Source organism: Acipenser ruthenus, chromosome 43 (assembly GCF_902713425.1).
Source record: "Acipenser ruthenus chromosome 43, fAciRut3.2 maternal haplotype, whole genome shotgun sequence".
In the NCBI taxonomy this organism is placed as follows: Eukaryota; Metazoa; Chordata; class Actinopteri; order Acipenseriformes; family Acipenseridae; genus Acipenser; species Acipenser ruthenus.
This window is the reverse complement of record NC_081231.1, coordinates 6,767,968-6,791,587: the sequence shown is the minus strand read 5'-3', so window position 1 is coordinate 6,791,587 and position 23,620 is coordinate 6,767,968. Positions and strand designations below refer to the sequence as shown.

Sequence of the window (23,620 nt, the reverse complement as noted above, 5' to 3'; positions counted from 1 at the left end):
TTCTGAATTACACCGTGCATTAATTGTATGGTTACCTTTCCAACACACACGCAACAATTATATAACATATTTTCTACTAAATACAAGTTTTACTACTTAGAATTTATATGTGTGTCAGTGTGTGTGCGTCAGTGTGTGTGTGTGTGTGTGTGTGTGTGTGTGTGTGTGTGCGTGTCAGTTCATTCAAACCACAGTGTATAATATTGATGTAGGGAATGCAAAGGAGAGCCCAAGGGTCAAGGAGATTAGAGCAAGGCTGCTTAACAGAGACACTTGAATTGATACACATCTTTGGGCTTAAAGATGTTGACTTGTTTCATTTGTAAAGTACACCACAGAAGTTGTGCATTGCTTTGTCAACATTTTAAGTTCCATCAGGAAGGACATTGTGTTTGAAATGCGGAGATCCTGAGTGTTCCTCCATTTTTGGCACTTATTCTGGCTTTAAGAAGCACTTGGTTCGTGTACATGGTGACTGTGTTACATTGACAATGTTGAGACTTTAAGCAATAATGATGTTGAACCTTCATGTTGTCAGTCAGTCGGTACAGACTCTCCTACTACTCAGGTTCCTATTGAGATGAGGCAATTGCTGGACAATTGTTGTTGTAGCTCGGTTACAGGCATCGGGGGTTGCTGAAAGTACTGTTCAATCTATGGTTGGTTCAATGGAAGAACTTGTGAATGACATCCATGCTCAAGCAAGGGAAGCTGTACTAAAAAGTATTTCATCAGAGACTCAAGGTCAAGACCTAGGTGAAAAAGTTGGGGATTGTTTTGATCAGCTTGAAAATCCTTTCTAAGTCTTGAACACAGGAGCCAAGCGGCAGAGGTATTTTGAGGAAAAATGGGAAATAGTTGAGCCTGTAGAGCATGTTCTTGGAGTGCGGTTTGATGTACGCTGAAATGGAACACCTGGTGTGTTCAGTCAAGCTCCAGTAAATGATACGTTTATTTATGTACCTATCTTAGGAACTCTGAAGTCTATGTTTAAGAACAGTGAAGTGTGTAAAAGTTTCCAGCAGGTAAGAGAACATCAAGAAGGTACTTACAAAGACATTAATGATGGTTCATACTTCAGAAATCATTGTCTATTTTCACAACAAGAATGTGCTCTACAGATTCAGCTTTACTATGACGATTTTGAAACTGCCAATCCTTTAGGGTCAAAAAAGGGAATACATAAACTTGGCTGTGTTTATTTTATTTTAAGAAACCTACCACCAAAATTGAACTCTGTGTTGATGAATATTCATCCTGTTGCTCTCTTTCACTCAGAGGACTTAAAGAAATATGGATTTGATGAAATACTAAAGCCACTTGTAAATGATTTAAAAGTTTTGGAAACTCAAGGAATTCAAATATCCTTTTCAGACACAGTGAATATTGTGTTCTCACCAATTGTAACAAATAGTATGACATATTATTTGAAGCATTTGATTTGTGATCACCACAAACTGTTTAAGTCTCTGTTTCCAGATAGAAACTTGATTCCCAAACACCACTTCATGATACATTATCCGAGGTGTGTTTGTAAAATCGGTCCACTTCTACACACATGGTGCATGAGATTTGAAGGGAAACACAACTTCTTCAAAAGGTCTGTTAATTATTTTAAGAACATCACTAAGACTGTAGCAAAGAAACATCAGCATCATTTGGCTTGTCATTGGGAGAATTTTTATTTTCAACGGTTTCAGTTTGGTCCCATTAAAATGGAAATGATCAACAGTTTGGAGGGTAGTGATATTTTAACTGAAATATTGCGTTTAAGTTTATATTCTGATGTTTCCACAACTAGTTGGGTGAAGAACTATGGAAGCGAGTATCACATTGGTATGTTTGTTTGCTCAGGTACAGAAAGTGAAATGCCTGTATTCAAGAAGATCATTAATGTGATTGTAAAAGATGACCAAGCTTTTCTTTTGACCTCGAATGTTGCTACATTATGTTTTGATGATCACTTAAATACATTCAGCATTGAAGAAATAAGTGATGCATTTACTGTGATATGTGTAGAAGACCTGGTTTACCATAGACCTTATGACAGACAGTTTTCGTATGACACGGATGATGAGAGAACATGCATTGTCCCATACTGTCACATTGTATGACTTGCATTTTGTTTTTGATGTGTGTAGAAGTGCTGCTTTACCATCGGCCGTACATCAGACTATTTTTGTATCATACTGATGGAGAACACATTGTCACAAGTTGTGTCATGTTTACCTGTTAAATGAGTCAGGGTGATGTCACATGTTGAATGTGGTGTACATGTTGAGATTAAAAGAAATAACAGCAGATTCTGTGCTGTGTTTATTTTAGTTGTAAGTACACTAATGTTAAAGGCACAAACACATTGGGGGGGTACAGGGGGTATTATATGGCTGGAATGGTTATAATTCAAGTTTACATCCTATAGTGTGAACTCTATTAGAGTAAAAGTTACAGTGTGAGAGTTGATTTTATATTTACACCCTACAAGGTTGAAAGGTAGAAAACTGGCAGAGTAAAAATGTACTGTGATGGAGTTGATTGTTAACACGTTACACTAGCGTAGAGTTAATGCAACAATAACCAGGGTTGGCCACTGTTCATTTTAACTATTTACAGAGTTTCAGTAACTCTGCTAAAGTGTTAAAAAGCTAACACTTTCAAAAGTGTAAGATTAACACTGTGTAGAGTGAGACAGTATAGCCACTTTGAGTGTTCAATTTAACACGATTAGAGCTGATTTAACACTTGAGATTTTGCTGTGGAGCTGAAGCAACGAGAGAGGAAGAGAGGGGGCGGGGCAGAGAAGGAGGGGGAGACGCTGCTAGGCAACCGGCTCCTGAACATTCCACTCCGCTGAGCAGAGACCGTTAGGATTTAAAAATGCGAAAGTTCCGAGCGCCGTTAGGCGCTTCGTTTAATTAACACACCGTTGCTGACATACATTTTAATTTTGAAGATAACCATATTTTAAATCCTCAAATAGCACTGATAATTCATATGTTAAACTATAACACCACACTACTTAGCACTCCAAGAAATGTAAAATGATTCATTTGTAAAGAATTAGCTGTGAGATTATTTAGATAAATAATCATAATTATGGATGCATGGATTTTGTATTAAAACATAGCCACATGTATGTTTGTTGCATGTCGTAGGACAGGGTGTGTGTGTGTGTGTGTGTGTGTGTGTGTGTGTGTGTGTGTGTGTGTGTGTGTGTGTGTAATTACGAGAAATGAAATTATCACGTGACTACGTGTTAATATGTATGGTTTTTTTTACCCCCGTGTTGTTTGAGTCGACGCGCTGTAAATAGGACACAGTCACTCTGATAAGCACGTGTACTGCCCTGACTCACGAGTAAATCCTTTACCAGCTTTGGAAAAACGGAACTGTCCCTCTTCCTCCGCTAAGAACCTTGGAGTCACCCTGGACCCCTGCCTCTCTTATTCCCAGCACATCTCCACTCTGGCACGCACTTGCAGATTCTTCTTGAGCAACATCCGAAGAATCCGACCCTTCCTCACCAACTATGCTACCCAGCTCCTGGTCCAGGCCCTGGTACTCTCCCGCCTAGACTACTGCAACTCCCTCCTGGCTGGCCTACCTGCATCCGCCACCCATCTGCTCCAGCTTTTCCAGAACTCTGCTGCCTGCCTGGTGTTCTCTCTGCCTCGCTTCTCCCACGCAACTCCACTACTCCGCTCACTCCACTGGCTCCTGATCACCGCTCGTATCCAGTTCAAGACTCTTGTACTAGCCTACAAATGCCTTGACCAGACTGCACCCAGCTACCTCCAGACCCTCATCTCTCCCTACACCCCCACTCGACCTCTCCGCTCCGCCTGCACTAGAAGACTGACTGTACCTCCTCTACGCTCCCCTGCCTCCAGAGCCCGCTCCTTCTCCACCCTTGCTCCGCAGTGGTAGAATGACCTTCCTACAGATGTCAGGACTGCCCAGTCCCTGACCACATTCCGGCGCCTCCTTAAGACTCACCTCTTCAGACAGCACCTGTAGAACTCCTCTGTTTTCCCCCTGGGACACTATCACCCTTCCTTAAATGTGCTTTATTTGCTCTTATCTGCCCCCTATTTTACTGCATTTAATCCTGTACTTCAGAGTACTGTAATCTGCCAAGTGTTTAATCTGTAGTATTTTGTAATTTATCATATCCTGATGTAACTATCACTGTCACTGTTATCTGCTGTAATATTGAATTGTTGTATTTTGTCACACTTGTACTTGCTTGAACCAAAGTCATTGTATTTATCTTGCTCTTATTGTATTATTACTTGTACTGTGATTCTTGGAATGTATTTGCTTATGATTGTAAGTCGCCCTGGATAAGGGTGTCTGCTAAGAAATAAATTATAATAATATATGTAAAAAAAATGAATGGTAGATGCAATACTGGAAACCACCACAAGATGGCTACCGCTTGAATCTCAAGCAGGGAGATACAGTAGAGCATCAATCAGAAACGTCTTGGTTGTAGAATCTACAGTTTACCACACCAGTAGTACGAGCACAAAGCGAAGCTGTAAACAAAGCGTTAGATAACACTACAAACACACAGCAAACTGCATGATGAACGTGCTGGAAAACTGCAACTAAAGCAGCACAGAGCAAAATAAAGAAAACATCTAAGAAATCAGAACAAAAAGAACATACAAGAAACAGTGGCTGTGCGCACTCCTCAAATACAGAAGAAATCATATCAGGCACTCCACGAAAACATACAGATGTGCTCAAATTTGTTGGTACCCCTCCACAAAAAACGAAGAATGCACAATTTTCTCTGAAATAACATGAAACTGACAAAAGTAATTGGCATCCACCATTGTTTATTCCACATTTAATAGAAATCAGACTTTGCTTTTGATTTTTTATTCAACATAATATTGTAAATAAGAAAACAAATGAAAATGGCATGGATAAAAATGATGGGACCGCTAACCTAATATTTTGTTGCACAACCTTTAGAGGCAATCACTGCAATCAAACGTTTTCTGTAGCTCTCAATGAGACTTCTGCACCTGTTAACAGGTAGTTTGGCCCACTCTTCCTGAGCAAACTGCTCCAGCTGTCTCAGGTTTGATGGGTGCCTTCTCCAGACTGCAAGTTTCAGCTCTTTCCATAGATGTTCGATAGGATTCAGATCAGGACTCATAGAAGGCCACTTCAGAATAGTCCAATGTTTTGTTCTTATCCATTCTTGGGTGCTTTTAGCTGTGTGTTTTGGGTCATTATCCTGTTGGAGGACCCATGACCTGCGACTGAGACAGAGCTTTCTGACACTGGGCAGTACGTTTCGCTCCAGAATGCCTTGATAGTCTTGAGATTTCATTGTGCCCTGCACAGATGCAAGGCACCCTGTGCCAGGCACAGCAAAGCAGACCCAAAACATAACCGAGCCTCCTCCATGTTTTACTGTAGGTATGGTGTTCTTTTCTTTGAAAGCTTCATTTTTTCGTCTGTGAACAGAGCTGATGTGACTTGCCAAAAAGCTCCAGTTTTGACTCATCTGTCCAAAGGACATTCTCCCAGAAGGATTGTGGCTTGTCAATATGCATTTTAGCAAATTCCAGTCTGGCTTTTTTATGTTTTTCTGTCAAAAGTGGAGTCCTCCTGGGTCTTCTTCCATGGAGCCCACTTTCACTCAAAAAGCGACGGATGGTGCGATCAGAAACTGACGTACCTTCACCTTGGAGTTCAGCTTGTATCTCTTTGGCAGTTAACCTTGGTTCTTTTTCTACCATTCGCACTATCCTTCTGTTCACTCTGGGGTCGATTTTCCTCTTGCGGCCGCGCCCAGGGAGGTTGGCTACAGTTCCATGGACCTTAAACTTCTTAATAATATTTGCAACTGTTGTCACAGGAACATCAAGCTGCTTGGAGATGGTCTTGTAGCCTTTACCTTTACCATGCTTCGCTATTATTTTCTTTCTGATCTCCTCAGACAACTCTCTCCTTTGCTTTCTCTGGTCCATGTTCAGTGTGGTGCACACAATGATACCAAACAGCACACTGACTACTTTTCTCCATTTAAATAGGCTGAATGACTGATTACAAGATTAGAGACATGTGTGATACTAATTAAAGAAACTAATTCGTTTGAAATATCACTATAATCCAATTATTTATTATCTTTTCTAAGCGGTACCAACAAATGTGTCCAGGCCATTTTAGAATATCTTTGTAGAATAAGCAATAATTCATCTCTTTTCACAGCTTCTTTGCTTTATTCTATGACATACCAAAGGCATGCAAGTATACATGATAAATTAGCTTTTAATTTCATCACTTTTCAGGAGGAATGAAGCATTATTTCAATGAGCTGTAAGGGTATCAACAAATTTGAGCACGTCTGTACATGATTCTGTTAGAAACAAGCCTTCCGGTTGCGTTACCCTGGTGAGCTCTTGCTGTGGTCACACAAAGGGGAGTTACACTAGGTCACCCTGAGGAGGTTAAAACAACGAACCTGATCACGCAACCAGCAAAACAACACATTAAAAAACACAACGGAAAAGATCACACTGGGAAGAAATGCAAACGACATGGGGCTTACCTTCTGTGGAGGAATTCACACGCGTGACGTATGCTGACAGTCCTGATCAGAAACAGCACTGCGGTCAAGAGCAACAACGAACACAACTTTTATAAGGGGAAGTCAATGAGTTACAATTAACACACAATTAAGTTAGCAGTAGTCCTACCTGCTACAATTGTAAAGCACAGAGAGGTATGGTAAAGCATAGGGAAGCATTGTAAAGCACAGAGAGGTCTGGTAAAGCATAGGGAAGCATTGTAAAGCACAGAGAGGTCTGGTAAAGCATAGGGAAGCATTGTAAAGCACAGAGAGGTCTGGTAAAGCAAAGGGAAGCATTGTAAAGCACAGAGAGGTGTGGTAAAGCATAGGGAAGCATTGTAAAGCACAGAGAGATGTGGTAAAGCATAGGGAAGCATTGTAAAGCACAGAGAGATGTGGTAAAGCATAGGGAAGCATTGTAAAGCACAGAGAGGTGTGGTAAAGCATATTAAACACTTAATACAAATGCTGTATCTCTGCTCTCTCACATTCTGTCTCTCTCTCCCTCCCAGGTATCTGCTTCCTCTCCGGTGGTCAGAGCGAGGATGCCTCTCTCAATATCAACGCCATTAACCAGTGCCCCCTGCCCAAACCCTGGAAGCACCTTCTCCTACGGAAGAGCCCTGCAAGCCTCCACGCTCTCCGCCTGGGCAGGCAAGCCAGGAAACCTCTAGGCTGTGCAAACGGCCTTCACTGAAAGATCCAGGGTACGAAGGGGCGTTCAAAAAGCGCTGGTCTGTAAAGGAGACAAAATCCTTAAACTGAGCTCCAGTATGAGCAGAGATGCTGTTTGTACATCGGGCATCTCCTCCTAGGAACTCCTTGCCTTCAAACATACAAACAGCCTCTTCACAATCCCTTGTTAAATCACTCTGAAAGATGTGTTCTAAATCTGAGCAGGGCTGCAGACCCTGTAAATAGCGACTGTGACCAGCATCGTGAACACCGGAGCGGTGTGACTTGTTGGTTATTTTGTTTGAAGTGTTCTTGTCCTGTTTCGATGACTCTCTCTCTCTCTCTCTCTCTCTCTCTCTCTCTCTCTCTCTCTCCCGGCAGTGATTTTTTATAATGTTGTTTCTTGTCAGGCCTCCCTGCGTCCGCCACCCGTCCGCTCCAGCTCATCCAGAACTCCGCTGCCCGCCTGGTGTTCTCTCTGCCTCGCTTCTCCCATGCAACTCCACTACTCCGCTCACTCCACTGGCTCCTGATCACCGCTCGTATCCAGTTCAAGACTCTTGTACTAGCCTACAGATGCCTTGACCAGACTGCACCCAGCTACCTCCAGACCCTCATCTCTCCCTACACCCCCACTCGACCTCTCCGCTCCGCCTGCACTAGAAGACTGGCTCTACCTCCTCTACGCTCCCCTGCCTCCAGAGCCCGCTCCTTCTCCACCCTCGCTCCGCAGTGGTGGAATGACCTTCCTACAGATGTCAGGACTGCCCAGTACCTGACCACATTCCGGCGCCTCCTCAGGACTCACCTCTTCAAACAGCACCTGTAGAACTCCTCTGTTTTTCCCCTGGGACACTATCATCCTTCCTTAAATGCACTTTATTTGCTCGTATCTGCCCCCTATTGTACTGCATTTAATCCTGTACTTCAGAGTACTGTAATCTGCCAAGTGTTTAATCTGTAGTATTTTGTAAATAATCATATCCTGATGTAACTATCACTGTCACTGTTATCCGCTGTATTATTGAATTGTATTTTGTCACACTTGCACTTGCTTGAACCAAAGTCATTTATCTTGCTCTTATTGTATTATTACTTGTACTGTAACACTTGAAATGTATTTGCTTATGATTGTAAGTCACCCTGGATAAGGCTGTCTGCTAAGAAATAAATAATAATAATAATAATAATAATAATAATAATAATAATAATAATAATAATATACACGCTGATTCATGTCGAAATCATTCACAATCGGCAAGATGTTTAACTTGGTTCACATTTTCCGACCATATAGTAGTTCAAAAGGAGATGTAGCAGTCATTGCGTGCGGTGTAGCTCTGTAATTGTGTAGAAATTCAGTCACAACTGGCTTCCAAGATTTACGTGCTCTCTCTGCTTTCAGTATGCATTCCTTAAGTACCCTATTAAATCTATCCACAGCGCCGTTCGATTGTGGGTACTAAACACTTGAGCGAATGTGTTGAATCTCTCTCTCTCTTTCAGAAAAACAGAGAAGTCAATAGAAGTGAATTGCGGACCGTTATCAGTAACAATGTGGTGAGGATTTCCTTTTTGGCTAAAAACTGAAGTCAGGAACGAAGTAATAACATCATTGGTAATGTCCATCTTTGGCCACCAGTACAAATCACGGAGGCGTTGTCTAGTGCGCACCAAGCCCTGGTGACTTTCATGAGCTAAATGAACAAGCCTAGTTCTCAGCGTTATAGGCACGATCAGGCGATGGCTACCTCTCAGGATATACACATCTTGTACAGCCAACTCGTGACGGAGAGGGAAGTAAGCCACGATTTCAGGAGGAACTTGTTTAGCTGAGTTAGGCCAGCCTTTATGTATTTGGGCTTGCAGTTTTGAGAGTTCGGGGCACGCTTCACAAGCAGCAGTAAAATCTGATGTGGGCAAAGCAGCAAGTGCAGTTGAAACAGCAGCAATCAGTTCAGGTTCAGTGTCTTGCACAGAGTCATTGGAATTAGGCAGAGGCAGTCTGGACAAGCAATCAGCAGTACAATTTTGTGATCCAGGTCAGTATGTGACATCATAAGTGAAACACAGCAAACGAGCCGACCATCTAGCAATCCACATTCCAGCGCGACCAATGCCTTTAGTAGCCAGCAGTGTGGTCAGTCCTCAGTGTAAAGTGAAGTCCCCATAAGTAAGTTCTCCACTTTTCTATCGCCCAGACACAAGCAAGAGCTTCCTTCTCAACAGTTGAATATTTTCTTTCAGCAGGTGACAGTGTACAGGATGCGAAGGCGATAGTGTGTTCAGTGTTGTCAGTGTGCAGCTTGGTGAGCACGCCCCCTACACCACAGTCAGATGCATCATTCGACACGAATGTTGGAAGAGTCGGCTCAAAGATAGCAAAAGCAGGACTTTCAACAATCAGCCTTTCAAGACTTTCCTTAGCCTGATCTGACCATGTGAAAGCAGTGTCCATCCCAGTCCTAAGCAAAGCATGCAGTGGTCAACTATTGTAGCATAATTAGGCAAAAATGTACTGTACCAGGAAGTGAGTCCCAGGAAGGAGCGGAGTGAAGCTACATCGGTAGGAGCAGGTGCATCACAAATGACATGGTCTGTACCAGGAAGTAAACCGTCTTTTGAAATGATATGTCCCAAGAAGCGCAGGCTTGTCTGATTAAATTTGCACTTGTTAGTGTTCAATTGTAATCCAGCATCTTGTTAATGATGTAAGACTGTACGCAGATTAGCATTGTGTTCAGCGGCAGAGCGACCGTAGACAATGATGTCATTCAGGTAATTTTGTACACCTGGTAAGTCATGCATGATTGTTGCCATCATTTTTTGAAATGCGTCAGGCGCTGATGCTAATCCATACGGTACTCTGCAAAATCAAAACAGTCTGTCGTGTTATGAATTCTGTTAAATCCTGGCTGTCTTCATGTAGAACAACCTGATGGTAAGCGCTGGCAAGATCTATCGTAGAGAAGACCCTAGCACCTCTTAACTCAGTAAAGAGTTCTTCCATGTGTGGTAAGGGGTGACTATCAACTACTATAGCTTTATTAGGTTCCCACAAGTCCACGCACATGTGAATTCCCCGTTTTCTTCTGAATGACCACAATGGGAGAAACCCATGGTGATGCATCAATTTTTTCAATTATGTCTATCTCTCGTAGCCTTTTTAATTCGTCCGAGACAGCATTTCTAACTGAGAACGGCACTCCCCGTAATTTTTGTTGAACAGGAGCAATACTGTCTTGAATCTTAATCTTGTGTACGAATCCTTTAGCGCATCTCACAATGGTCCCAGCAGACGTTTCTAGCACAGGTAAGTTTTGCTCCGAGGTCACCTACTATGCGGCACCATAAAGCTCTGATGAAGTCCATGCCCAGTAAAGGCGATCCAGATATAACGATGTAAAAGGTAGCAAAGGCAGTCATACCATCGTGCAGGACGTGAGCAGACAAACATCCAATTACACGTAAGTCCTCTGTGGAGTATGTTACCAGTCTCACTTTGGGTTCATTTAAAGGACAGTCGGTAGTATTGCTGATATAAGCCCTGAGGCAGTATAGAGACTGACGAACCTGTATCCATAATGAGGTCAATATTGTAGCTATGAGCATCTGACACTCCAATTTGCACAGTATAGACAAGTTTGTCTTTGTATGAGACAGCATCATTCATGTATAGTACTGTAAGTTCAGGAACAACAATTTCACGTATTACGTGTGTGTTGGCAGAGTGACACACTTTCGCAAACGAGGCTGTGTGGTCCAGTGGTTAAAGAAAATGGCTTATAACCAGGAGGTCCCCGGTTCAAATCCCACCTCAGCCACTGACTTATTGTGTGACCTTGAGAAAGTCACTTCACCTCCTTGTGCTCCGTCTTTCAGGTGAGACGTAGTTGTAAGTGACTCTGCAGCTGATGCATAGTTCACACACCCTAGTCTCTGTAAGTCACCTTGGATAAAGGCATCTGCTAAACAAACAAAATGTCTGCAGTTGTTGCATTTAACTTTTGAAGCAGGGCATTTGCCAGGTGAGTCGAAGAACCGCACCGATAGCAGGAAAGGCGGTTTTGCTTAGTCAGAAAATCTGCGCCTTTAGGTTTAGTTGAGGCTGTAGATGTGTGCTTATCTCACTGACGTGTAGGTTTATTTGAATATCTGGCATGGAGCGTTTGCACTCCATATCCCCAAAGTCACAGAGTGCAATTAACTCACGCAAGACCGCAGTGTAATGGGTTAAGGTTTCGTCAGGCCTTTGAGCACGCTGGCGCAATTAATGACGTTCAGCAACAACGTTAATTTTCGGACTAAAGTGTTTCTCTAAAGCAGTCACAGCAGAACCGTCAGTTGTACCTGTGTCGGGTAGCGTATAGAAAATCCGTTGTCCTTCAGTTGCGGCTCCGGTTGCATCAATCACTAGCAAGTAGTTTTCAAACATTTTCTTCCATATTTTAAACTGAATTGTAGGTTCCCCCAGGCAAGGCAGAAAGGGAGCAGGTAAGGGAACAGTAGCAGCGGCCATCCTCGTCACCAATTTGTGGTGTTTAGTAGTTTATTAAAGCAAGAAGCAGGCAGTATAAATTTCACGTCTTTATTGCAACGCCATCTTATTGAGAGGGAGGGAGAGCAGAGAGAGGTAGAGGGGTGAGGGCAGCAGTTTGGAGTAGTGGTCAGGGCTTTGGGCTCTTGACCGGAGGGTTGTGGGTTCAATCCCTGGTAGGGGACACTGCTGCTGTACCCTTGAGCAAGGTACTTTGCCTAGATTGTTCCAGTAAAAACCCAACTGTATAAATGGGTAATTGTATGTAAAAAATAATGTGATATCTTGTAACAATTGTAAGTCGCCCTGGATAAGGGCGTCTGCTAAGAAATATATAATAATAATAATGAGGGAGGGAGGGAGGGAGAAGATGGAGAGAGAGAGGTAGAGGGGAGAGGAGAGAGGGAGGGAGAGGAGAGGGATGGAGGTAGAGGGGAGAGGGAGGGAGAAGATGGAGAGGAGAGGGAGGTAGAGGGGAGAGGGATGGAGAGGAGAGAGAGGTAGAGGGGGGAGGGAGGTAGAAGGGAGAGGGAGGTAGAGGAGGGAGGTGGAAGGGAGAGGGAAGGAGAGGAGAGAGGGAAGGTATAATGGAGGGAGAGGGGGGGCATTTGCACATAAACATAATTAAGGCTTCGGATTTCTCTTTTTTTATCCCGAGTTTTCTCATCTCCTTTAAGAATTTAAGCAATTCGTGCTTCTCAATCACAACTGTACAACTGATTGAATTTACGTTTTCTTCTCTACTAAATCGGCTTTTAAATCGTAAGTCTTACTTGTTCTTTGCAAAGCAGAAGCGACTCCTCTTTATTAATGTCAATACAGTCACGCACAGCGATTGTAATAAAGTGAGTCCAGCATAAAATACTGTATTGTTCATTCTAGCTTTAATAAAGAGGAGTCTCTTATTAACATGTCACGATCTCGTTTGCACGTCCTGCTTGTAATGAAAATGAAGGCTTGGCTGATTGAAAAGCCCATTTAGTTGTTTCACAGAATGAATCAAGTTTACTATGAACACGTTTCTCAGTTGTGATTGAGAGACACAAACTGCTTCACAGGGATCAGATGAATTCTTAAAGCAGAGTAGAAAAGTCGGGTAAAACACTGACAATCAGAAGCCCAGCCTCGAGTATACACTGGGATATGCATCCCCACTGAGGAGAAGAGGAGAGGAGAGGAGAGGAGAGAAGGATAGAGGGAGGGGTACACTCATGAGAGGAGAGGTGCAGACAGGCTCCAGATTGTGACACTCTTTATGATGTGTAGAAAGAATGTCTGTACCAAGTTTCATCACAATCAGATCAGCAGTTCTCTAGATGCATGTCAAAGTGTAACATATGGAGCCCTGCAGTGTCTACATGTGATCTTCACTTCACAGTGAGTTCACAATCTGGGGCATTATAACTAAACACAGGGTTCATACACTTTTTCAACATCAAAATTCCATTCTTTTTCCAGACTCCCATTTGTTTTTCCCAGACTTGTGTTTTAGTTTCTACTAGTTTTTCGATAGTTATCCACATAGGCGGGCAGCCGCAGAGCATTATAGCTTTTTGATTCAGAGCAGAAGTTGCTCCTGGTTTTCTATAAGTATTTGTCAGAATCTGGAGGTGCATATCCAGCAAGACACAATACAGTTATGCAAAAGAGACGTAAGATACAATCTAAGAAATGTCCAATATTTGAGAACTATGTTGTATTATTTACAAAGAGAATATAAAAAGTTGCATACTGCAAGTATACTTGTGCCAAAGTAGGATAGTATAATGGTACCAATAGTATACTAAAACCAGACACAAGTATACTTGTAGTATATTACTTTTCTGTAAGGGATGTGGCAAAGCGCCCCGCCCCTGTGTGCATTTGTGTTCTGTGTTGTATGTTGCGTGTGTAAATGTTGGTGTATAGATTGGTACACGGGATATAAACGGGTCTGTGTTTCACGTGTGTTTAAAGTGTATAATTATATTTAGGCACGAGGATGGCACATCACTTCACGTGCAGATAAAATGTGTATAATGTGTGGCACGGGGTTGCACGTAATGAATTCACGTGCTGGGATTCAAGTGAGTAATTAATTAGTAATTGAATCCCAGCACAACAGTATATATAGATGCACAGTTTCACTCAGTCGTGGTTGGGTGTTCGGAAGAGGAGAACGGGTGAGAGAGAGAGGAGTAAAAGTAAAGTGAAGAAAGAGCGTAAATATAAGTGTTTGTTCTCACCGTGTTTGTTTGTCTCCGTGCACCGTTTGTTTAGTGTTAGTCCGTTTTTGTATGTCTGTTTATTTTGGCGCAAGTGCCGTGTCCTGTTTTGTGCTGTTTACAACCGTTTTATTTGTTAAATAAACGCTGAGTGCAGCCATTGCACTCAGCTCATCAACCACTGTCTTTGTTTTGAATTCCTGTCTGGTCTGACGCCACCCACTCTGGCCGTCTTTGTGACACGTGGTGTCAGAAGAGGGATAGCCGCGCCTCCAAGCGTCAGACCAGGAGGGGTCTGGATTTAAAAAAAAAAAAAAAAAAGAGGCAATGGCAGAAGACGCCATCAAACTGCGGGGCTGGTTCCTGGAGAATGCTGGGCTGGAGGCCCAGTCTCTGCCCATGGTCGTCCGGGCTCTGTGGATGATGGACTGTGAGAGATGGGAGGCCTATCAGGAGGAACACACCCCAAACACCTTGGAGGAAGGTGTGGAGTTTCTCCTCAGCTACCTGGAGGCAACGATAAAAGGAACAGCAGCCCAGGTAGCAGGCCCACCAGCAGAGGGTGAATGCCTGCTGTCCCCATCTCCACCAGCAGAGGGTGAGTACCTGCTGTCCCCATCTCCACCAGCAGAGGGTGAATGCCTGCTGGTTTTGCCTCCACAGCCCAAATGGGAGGAGCCTGAGCATCCACAGCCCAAATGGGAGGAGCCCAAGCGGAAGGAGCCCGAACGTCCTACGCCTGAGTGGGAGGAGCCCGAACGTCCTACGCCTGAGTGGGAGGAGCCCGAACGTCCTACGCCTGAGTGGGGGGAGCCCGAACGTCCACAGCCCAACAGGGAGGAGTCGGTGCGTCCACAGCCCAACAGGGAGGAGTCGGTGCGTCCACAGCCCAACAGGGAGGAGTCGGTGCGTCCACAGCCCAACAGGGAGGAGTCGGGGCGTCCACAGCCCAACAGGGAGGAGTCGGGGCGTCCACAGCCCAACAGGGAGGAGTCGGGGCGTCCACAGCCCAACAGGGAGGAGTCGGGGCGTCCACAGCCCAAAAGGGAGGAGTCGGTGCGTCCACAGCCCAAAGGGAGGCAAGTCGGGGCTTCCACAGCCCTGGGACCCAAGCCACCAGCAGAGGGAAAATGCCTGCTGGTTCAGTCCCAAGAGCCAGAAGGGGAGGAGTTACAGGCTCAACCCCCTGAAAATTTTTGGGGGGGAGAAGGGCAGGATGCTGGTGTCCCCCAGCAGCCTCTAGCTATGCTGCTGAAGGCAGCACGGCGCGCACATGCCCAGCCGCCACAGCAGAGGGAGCCAGCACCGCCACAGCCTCCCTCTGAGTGGCCAGCATCAGCCCCATCGCCTCTACCTCCGCCACCTCCACCAGCAGAGGGTGAATACCTGCTGGTTCCACCTCCACCGCAGTGGGAGGACTGCTGGCCCCTCCCACCTCCACCAGCAGAGGGTGAATACCTGCTGGTTCCACCACCGCCAGGAGCAGAGGAGCTGGAGCTGCCTCTGCCTCCACCACCACCAGGAGCAGAGGAGCTGGAGCTGCCTCTGCTTCCGCCACCGCCCGGAGCAGAGGAGCAGGAGCTGCCTCTGCTGCCCGTACCTCCACAGGGAGTACGGTGGCCGGAGCCCCAGAAAGGGGAGCTGCCGGCCACGAAGAAGGGGGACGAGGTCTGGAGACCACTTTCCCCAGCAGCAGTTTCGCTGCAGGAGTTCTTGTGGCCGGAGCCCCACAGGAGGGAGCTGCTGGCTACGAAGAAGGGGGAGGTCGGGGGACCACCTGCCCCCGCAGCTTTTTCGCTGCAGGACGGGACCAGCATGCTGTCAGCCGTGCCACTACCGGCAGGGGAGCTGACAGCATTTCCAGCCATGGGCCCACTGAAGCCTCCCTTCCCAGCCCGAGACTTTGGCCTGGACTGCTGGGTATTTAAGGGGGGAGGTGGCCGTTGAGGCCATGTGTGCTGCGCACAAGGGGGGGTATATGTGGCAAAGCGCCCCGCCCCTGTGTGCATTTGTGTTCTGTGTTGTATGTTGCGTGTGTAAATGTTGGTGTATAGATTGGTACACGGGATATAAACGGGTCTGTGTTTCACGTGTGTTTAAAGTGTATAATTATATTTAGGCACGAGGATGGCACATCACTTCACGTGCAGATAAAATGTGTATAATGTGTGGCACGGGGTTGCACGTAATGAATTCACGTGCTGGGATTCAAGTGAGTAATTAATTAGTAATTGAATCCCAGCACAACAGTATATATAGATGCACAGTTTCACTCAGTCGTGGTTGGGTGTTCGGAAGAGGAGAACGGGTGAGAGAGAGAGGAGTAAAAGTAAAGTGAAGAAAGAGCGTAAATATAAGTGTTTGTTCTCACCGTGTTTGTTTGTCTCCGTGCACCGTTTGTTTAGTGTTAGTCCGTTTTTGTATGTCTGTTTATTTTGGCGCAAGTGCCGTGTCCTGTTTTGTGCTGTTTACAACCGTTTTATTTGTTAAATAAACGCTGAGTGCAGCCATTGCACTCAGCTCATCAACCACTGTCTTTGTTTTGAATTCCTGTCTGGTCTGACGCCACCCACTCTGGCCGTCTTTGTGACAGGGATTATATTGGATTCTGATCCAAACATCTTTATATACTCTGTTGAATGCTGAACACTGTGGGAGGTGAAAAACAACAGAAATAAAATAACAAATGTGCAAGTGTGGTATATTAAACATACAAGTCAAACCCTAAATACAGCACACCCTCGCTACAACAACCCTGTTTGGGTCCAGAGCCTTTTGTTCGCTATAGTAAAAGGACAACCCAAAATGAACAAGCTGCTGGAGTAAGTTAAGGAAGTCACCTTGGATAAAGGCATTAGCTAAATTATTAATAATAATAGTACTGTTTTTATTCTTTGATCTTCTTTTACTACAGTATTTGTCACTACTACCACTAATAATAATAATAATAATAATAATAATAATAATAATAATAATAATAATAATAATAATAATAATAATAATAGCAATGAGATTGTTAATAAAAGTAGAATTACAAGTACAGTCCTATTTGTGGCTGCATCCAGTATTCTGGCTGCTGTATCCTATTCACAGTACAACCCCCCCCAAAAAAATTGTTTTGTTTCAATTGCAAATCTTAATTTAAATCTTGATTCATTATTAAAAAAAAAAAAAAAAAAAAAAACACATCAATGTTGCTTTGCCGTGCCGGTTGTACGAGCCAACATCAGCAGCAGTTTGAGTTTTTAAATCAGTATTTAATCGTATAATGAAGGCCATAGCGAGGATGTAAACAGTTTATCTACACTCAGCTAACGGTTTGGACCCGAGACAGTTGCTGCACTCGGTACTGTAAGTTACAAGCAAGCACCATACATTTAAAATAAAATTAACGGTACATGTTATTAAATCACATTAAAATAAATGAAAAAAACGACGTACAAACCAAGGGGCTGCAGCAGAGTACAGTAGCTTGTAATTAAAGTGTGCAGCTTTAAAAAAAATCATAGCCTCTGTAACAGGGCGAGCAGCCCTGTATATTGTTTATTTATTTTTAGATCGGGGTCTCCCCCTCCGCCCCTGTGCAGAGTGTTTTGTATTGTTTATTTATTTTTATTGTATTATATTTATGACGGCGAGCACCGTATGTTTTGTTGTTTTGGTTAAGTGACGGCGTAGCCGGTTGTTTATTTTATCCTGTTTAGTAATGTGGATGGGAAACCCCATCCACAACATAATTAAAACTCATGCAGAAGGTGGCCATCTCCCGAATTAATTAGGTGATTTAACCCTTTGCGGTCCATTGTCGGACTGGGTCCGACATTGCAATTATTCCTCACAGGTCCTTTGTCGGACTGGGTCCGACATCATTATAGCAACGCAATAAACGGGTGTTTAGTCGTTTTTTCTCCGGAAAAAGCCGAGAAAACCATTCAATTGCCGAGTGGGAGCGACAGGAGCCGAGACAAGTCGAAAAAAAAAAAAATCCTCCAATATAAATGCTTATATAAATCCTCCAATATAAATGCTTATATTTTGGCTGTCGTAGAGTCCATTTTACCCTTCGTTTCACTGGAGCAGACAGAGTCACATATACCAGCACGCTGACTGGATAGATAGATAGATAGGTAGGTAGGTAGGTAGGTAGGTAGGTAGGTATGTATGTATGTATGTATGTATGTATGTATGTATGTATGTATGTGTATATATATATATATATAGAGAGAGAGAGAGAGAGAGAGAGAGAGAGAGAGAGAGAGAGAGAGAGAGAGAGAGAGCGAGAGCGAGAGAGAGAGAGAGAGTATTTATTTATGTATTCATTTAAAAAGAAGAAACTTGCAAACACTGTATTGGTAAAAAAAATAGACAAAAACCCTCCTACCAATAAAAAACAGATAAATGACTACAGCGAAATAATTATCCATCATTTTAACACACACAGAAACAAACTACTAATAAACAAATATACATATATATATAATATTGACATGACACCTGAATAGGAATCCGATGCGGGCAGGTCATTTAGATTACTTACACCTCTGTCCATCTCCGTCCAGAAAACAGGACACAAAATAAAAAAGTATAGAATAAAAATAACAGTAGAAAAATAAATAAGAGGGATCTCAGATGTCTGTTCAGCATCTTGTCTCAATTGTCATCTCCTGCCCTGCAGCTGCACGCAATCAAACACACACACACACACACACACACTGACACACACAGACACACACACACACTGACACACACTGACACGCACACACACTGACACACGCACTGACACAGACATACAAACTGACACACACACACACTGACACAGACAAACACACACACACAGGGCAGCAGTGTGGATTAGTGGTTAGGGCTCTGGAATCTTGACCGGAGGGTTGTGGGTTCAATCCCCAGTGGGGGACACTGCTGCTGTACCCTTGAGCAAGGTACTTTACCTAGATTGCTCCAGTAAAAACCCAACTGTATAAATGGGTAATTGTATGTAAAAAAATAATGTGTTACCTTTGTGAGGCACGTGAGGCTGGCGTTAGCTGAGCTGGGAGTGAACAGAGGTTTAAATGGGGCACAATGTAAATATAGATGTAAACACAGTGAGTGAGATGGGGCTCCTCGCTGTTCTTTCACCCTCCACTGTGAAATGAATCCATTGAAGAGACACATACCTGCTGAGCTGAGGATCCACTTCCATTCTACAACACAGAAATAAAGAGAGCATTATTTTACAATCACTCCTCCTGTACTTTCTACAGTTCAGAAGATGTGTAGCACACACTAACTGGCAGGGCTGAGCTGGGGTGAGTCAGGCTGTGGATTTACACACACTCTACATACCTGATTTAAGGGTGCGGCTCACAGACTCTGTGAAAGAAGAGAGCTGGATTACTTTCTGAACAGTGAGGTGTAAAATCATCTATTGAATCACACTGAATAATAGATCACACTGTGTATTAAACAGCTAGTCTAACTGTGACTGACATGAGATATCCTTGAGCAGGTCCAGGAGAGAAATGGTCTGCATGCACACATGGAACAGTGCACTGGACTCGACAGAAGGATAGAAAGCTAACACAGGCACACAGACAGATAGAAGGATAGAAAGCTAACACAGATACACAGACAGATAGAAGGATAGAAAGCTAACACAGGCACACAGACAGATAGAAGGATAGAAAGCTAACACAGGCACACAGACAGATAGAAGGATAGAAAGCTAACACAGGCACACAGACAGATAGAAGGATAGAAAGCTAACACAGACACACAGACAGATAGAAGGATAGAAAGCTTTCTGGAAATTCTGAAAATAGTTATAAACACAATTCTTACCAAGTTTCTTAAGAAGACACTGAGCAGCTAAAAAATGAATCAGACAGAACAGGGTGTGGTTATTTCAGCTCCAGTACAGATTAAAATGAATCAGACAGAACAGTGTGTGGTTATTTCTGCTCTAGTACAGATTAAATTGCAGTATGAAAAACACAACCAGTTAAATGAACAGGATTTCTATGTGAAAATGAATCTGCTATCTGCGAAGTATATGAAAGATACAAACTAAAATTGTTACAATTTTCAACATCCCTCCATAAGGAAATGTTTATATTCTTAAGCCTTTGTGTCCAAAAAGAAAAACCCAACTTTTTTAAAATTTAAATTTAAATTTGAATATATGAATTGATTTAATCAGGAGATTTCATTTATTAATTTATTTAATCAAGTCTCATTTACAAGAGGGTCCTCGAAACAATAAAATAACAATTGCAATGTATAAAAACAATTATATTTATTATTATTTATAATCATTTCTAATGAGCTGGATTTCCGGTCCAGGGATGTCTTTATTTATGGGTGTGGTAGTTTAAGATCCTGCTGCAGAAACCTGTAATGGGTTTTCAGCATCTCTTCATTAAGTGCTTTACTTACCCATAGGCTCAAGCTTTCTCTCCATGGCTAGAAGAAAAACAGAACAGTCCATATTATTGTAAACCTGTTTGACATGTTTAAAATGCACAGCGCTGTATGAAATGCCTCATGATAATGATGAAGTTCATACCATCCATTCTTCTCCATTGGATCACAAGCAGAGGAATGGCTCCAATACTGAGAGCTAAAGTCAAGAAGAAAGCCACCATCCATCCAGAGACTCCTGGGAAAAAATCACCTGGAAAACAACACAGCAGCTCAACACACTGGAACACACACACCCCTCCCAACACTGAACCACACCCCTCAAGGTGAGCATTCCACACACCCCTCCCAACACTGAACCACACCCCTCATAGTGAGCATTCCACACACCCCTCCCAACACTGAGACACACCCCTCATAGTGAGCATTCCACACACCCCTCCCAACACTGAGACACACCCCCTCATAGTGAGCATTCCACACACCCCTCCCAACACTGACCACGCCCCCTCATAGTGAGCATTCCACACACCCCTCCCAACACTGACCACGCCCCCTCATAGTGAGCATTCCACACACCCCTCCCAACACTGACCACACCCCTCATAGTGAGCATTCCACACACCCCTCCCAACACTGACCACACCCCCTCATAGTGAGCATTTCACACACCCCTCCCAACACTGACCACACCCCTCATAGTGAGCATTCCACACACCCCTCCCAACACTGACCACACCCCCTCATAGTGAGCATTCCACACACCCCTCCCAACACTGACCACACCCCTCATAGTGAGCATTCCACACACCCCTCCCAACACTGACCACACCCCCTCATAGTGAGCATTTCACACACCCCTCCCAACACTGACCACACCCCTCATAGTGAGCATTCCACACACCCCTCCCAACACTGACCACACCCCCTCATAGTGAGCATTTCACACACCCCTCCCAACACTGACCACGCCCCCTCATAGTGAGCATTCCACACACCCCTCCCAACACTGACCACACCCCTCATAGTGAGCATTCCACACACCCCTCCCAACACTGAGCCACACCCCCTCATAGTGAGCATTCCACACACCCCTCCCAACACTGACCACACCCCTCATAGTGAGCATTCCACACACCCCTCCCAACACTGACCACACCCCCTCATAGTGAGCATTTCACACACCCCTCCCAACACTGACCACACCCCTCATAGTGAGCATTCCACACACCCCTCCCAACACTGACCACACCCCCTCATAGTGAGCATTCCACACACCCCTCCCAACACTGACCACACCCCCTCATAGTGAGCATTCCACACACCCCTCCCAACACTGACCACACCCCTCATAGTGAGCATTCCACACACCCCTCCCAACACTGACCACACCCCCTCATAGTGAGCATTCCACACACCCCTCCCAACACTGAACCACACCCCTCATAGTGAGCATTCCACACACCCCTCCCAACACTGAACCACACCCCTCATAGTGAGCATTCCACACACCCCTCCCAACACTGACCACACCCCTCATAGTGAGCATTCCACACACCCTTCCCAACACTGAGACACACCCCTCATAGTGAGCATTCCACACACCCCTCCCAACACTGAACCACACCACTCATAGTGAGCATTCCACACACCCCTCCCAACACTGAGCCACACCCCTCATAGTGAGCATTCCACACACCCCTCCAACACTGACCACACCCCTCACAGTGAGCATTGAACACACCCCTCCCAACACTGACCACGCCCCTCATAGTGAGCATTCCACACACCCCTCCCAACACTGAGACACACCCCTCATAGTGAGCATTCCACACACCCCTCCAACACTGACCACACCCCTCACAGTGAGCATTGAACACACCCCTCCCAACACTGAGCCACACCCCCTCATAGTGAGCATTCCACACACCCTTCCCAACACTGAGACACACCCCTCATAGTGAGCATTCCACACACCCCTCCAACACTGACCACACCCCTCACAGTGAGCATTGAACACACCCCTCCCAACACTGAGCCACACCCCCTCATAGTGAGCATTCCACACACCCTTCCCAACACTGAGACACACCCCTCATAGTGAGCATTCCACACACCCCTCCCAACACTGACCACGCCCCTCATAGTGAGCATTCCACACACCCTTCCCAACACTGAGACACACCCCTCATAGTGAGCATTCCACACACCCCTCCAACACTGACCACACCCCTCATAGTGAGCATTCCACACACCCCTCCCAACACTGAACCACACCCCTCATAGTGAGCATTCCACACACCCCTCCCAACACTGAACCACACCCCCTCATAGTGAGCATTCCACACACCCCTCCCAACACTGATCACACCCCTCATAGTGAGCATTCCACACACCCCTCCCAACACTGACCACACCCCTCATAGTGAGCATTCCACACACCCCTCCCAACACTGAACCACACCCCCTCATAGTGAGCATTCCACACACCCCTCCCAACACTGATCACACCCCTCATAGTGAGCATTCCACACACCCCTCCCAACACTGACCACACCCCCTCATAGTGAGCATTCCACATCCCCCTCCCAACACTGAGCCACACCCCTCATAGTGAGCATTCCACACCCCTCCCGACACTGACCACACCCCTCATAGTGAGCATTCCACACACCCCTCCCAACACTGACCACACCCCTCATAGTGAGCATTCCACACACCCCTCCCAACACTGAGCCACACACCCTCATAGTGAGCATTCCACACACCCTTCCCAACACTGAGCCACACCCCCTCATAGTGAGCATTCCACACACCCCTCCCAACACTGACCACACCCCTCATAGTGAGCATTCCACACACCCCTCCCAACACTGAACCACACCCCTCATAGTTAGCATTCCACACACCCCTCCCAACACTGAGCCACACCCCTCATAGTTAGCATTCCACACACCCCTCCCAACACCCCTGAGAGCGAAAATGGAGGACTGCCCATAACCCACCACACCCCCCCCCACACACACACACACAAATATGTTTGATTCAGATATTGACTGGCCCGCTAGTTCATGTGTTTGATTCAGATATTGACTGGTCCACTAGTTCATGTGTTTGATTCAGATGTTGATGCCCCATCATGGTGACTGTAATCTATGGTCAGTGTCAGTCAGGCTCAATCCACAAACATGTGAT

At 44.9% G+C, this 23,620-nt stretch overlaps 1 protein-coding gene across 1 annotated transcript in view; it reads right to left on the bottom strand.

Annotated features, from left to right (window-relative positions):
* LOC117424012 (butyrophilin subfamily 1 member A1-like) overlaps window positions 1-23,620 on the bottom strand; it is a 403,039-nt gene that overhangs the window by 368,396 nt on the left and 11,023 nt on the right. The window contains exons 5-9 of the mRNA XM_059011834.1: window positions 20,571-20,678; window positions 20,441-20,467; window positions 19,847-19,873; window positions 19,352-19,378; window positions 19,183-19,209 (exon numbers count right to left, since the gene is read on the bottom strand). Of these exons, the coding sequence (XP_058867817.1) occupies window positions 19,183-19,209; window positions 19,352-19,378; window positions 19,847-19,873; window positions 20,441-20,467; window positions 20,571-20,678 (216 nt within the window). The remainder of the gene's footprint in view (window positions 1-19,182; window positions 19,210-19,351; window positions 19,379-19,846; window positions 19,874-20,440; window positions 20,468-20,570; window positions 20,679-23,620) is intronic.